Source organism: Penaeus monodon, chromosome 31 (assembly GCF_015228065.2).
Source record: "Penaeus monodon isolate SGIC_2016 chromosome 31, NSTDA_Pmon_1, whole genome shotgun sequence".
Taxonomy (NCBI): domain Eukaryota; kingdom Metazoa; phylum Arthropoda; class Malacostraca; order Decapoda; family Penaeidae; genus Penaeus; species Penaeus monodon.
In genome coordinates this window covers 2,298,517-2,299,745 of record NC_051416.1, presented here as the reverse complement: position 1 = coordinate 2,299,745, position 1,229 = coordinate 2,298,517, and the positions used below count along the sequence as shown (strand labels likewise).

The 1,229-nt window shown below is 54.6% G+C and overlaps 1 protein-coding gene across 1 annotated transcript in view; it reads right to left on the bottom strand.

Moving 5' to 3' along the window:
• LOC119592824 (rootletin-like) overlaps positions 1 to 1,229 on the bottom strand; it is a 148,678-nt gene that overhangs the window by 107,640 nt on the left and 39,809 nt on the right. The window contains exon 4 of the mRNA XM_037941730.1: positions 147 to 321. Within this exon, the coding sequence (XP_037797658.1) occupies positions 147 to 321 (175 nt within the window). The remainder of the gene's footprint in view (positions 1 to 146; positions 322 to 1,229) is intronic.

Below are 1,229 nucleotides of genomic sequence, written 5' to 3'. Positions count from 1 at the left end.
ATGTCGCCGTTAGGATTATCAAGAAGCGACCTTCCACAACCCCACAAACCATGCAAAAATAAATCTTAAATATACATAACAAAATAAAAGACAAAAAGCTGATAACACAGATGAAACTTGCGGGCCGAGACGAAGGGAGCCCTTACCTCGAGGCGGTACATCTCCGGGTCGTCCATGGCGTCGGAGTGCGCGTGCGCGAGGTGGGACACGGAGAGCGGGGTGGTGGTGGCGCTGGCGGGGAACAGGTCACGACGCACGCGCGACGCCCCTCCGCTTGGGGCCAGGGGCGGCTTCAGAGGGGTGCTGGTCGTGCCTGTGGGCCTGGTCATCGGGAGAGACAGAGAAGAAGGGAGAAGGACGGATTAGATAAAGGAGACGAAGAATAACTCGATAAAGTGAAATACATAAGAAGACTCCAGACGTACGCGCACATACTGTACTACACCTCGTATGGCGTGTTCCTCATGTACAGGTAAAGCAGCTCTAAGACAAGTGTACACTACACTGCTGAGACACGTTACCTTCGTTCCAGGCGGCGGAGCGAGAACATGGTCCGGCCTCTAGTACCATAATGGGCACAGAAATTCATCTACGTGTATGTACAGCGAACGCGTCCACCCCTGGCGCAGAGGGCGAGGACGGGAGAGGAGAGAGAAAGGTCTGAAGTTCCATACTGATCGCTACGCCCACATCTTTGCCATGGCGACCGCACGCAACATTAACAACATTAAGACAGATCTCGCCTCGATAAGTTACGTGTATTTGTGTTGTGTGTATTGCTTCAGTGGGCAGAAGGAAGCTTTACTTTATACCCAGCAGCAGGGACCGTAAGACCTCTCTCCCCCTTCTCCCCCATTATCTCATTTTCCCCCTCCCCCTCTCTCCCTTTCCTTCCCCTTCCCTTCTACCCCACCTCCTCCCTCCTTTCCTCCAACATCCTTTCTGCACCTCCTCCTCCTCCCTCATTTCCCTCCCTTTCCCCTCTATCCCACCTCCTCCCTCCCTTCCCACCCCTTCCCTCCTTCCGATCTCTCTCCCTCCTTTCCCTCCCCCCATCTCCCCACGCCGCAGGGTCTGACAACAAGACCGTTGTGGTGTAATGAAGAGTCAGAGCCTCACAATTAGGGCGGGTAAAACGCTACCTGCGGCCCCGAATCCATCATCTCCATTTTCCCTGCTCTGGTCCCGCACCACCGACGCTCTACTACTTTCCGGCACAGAAATCCACG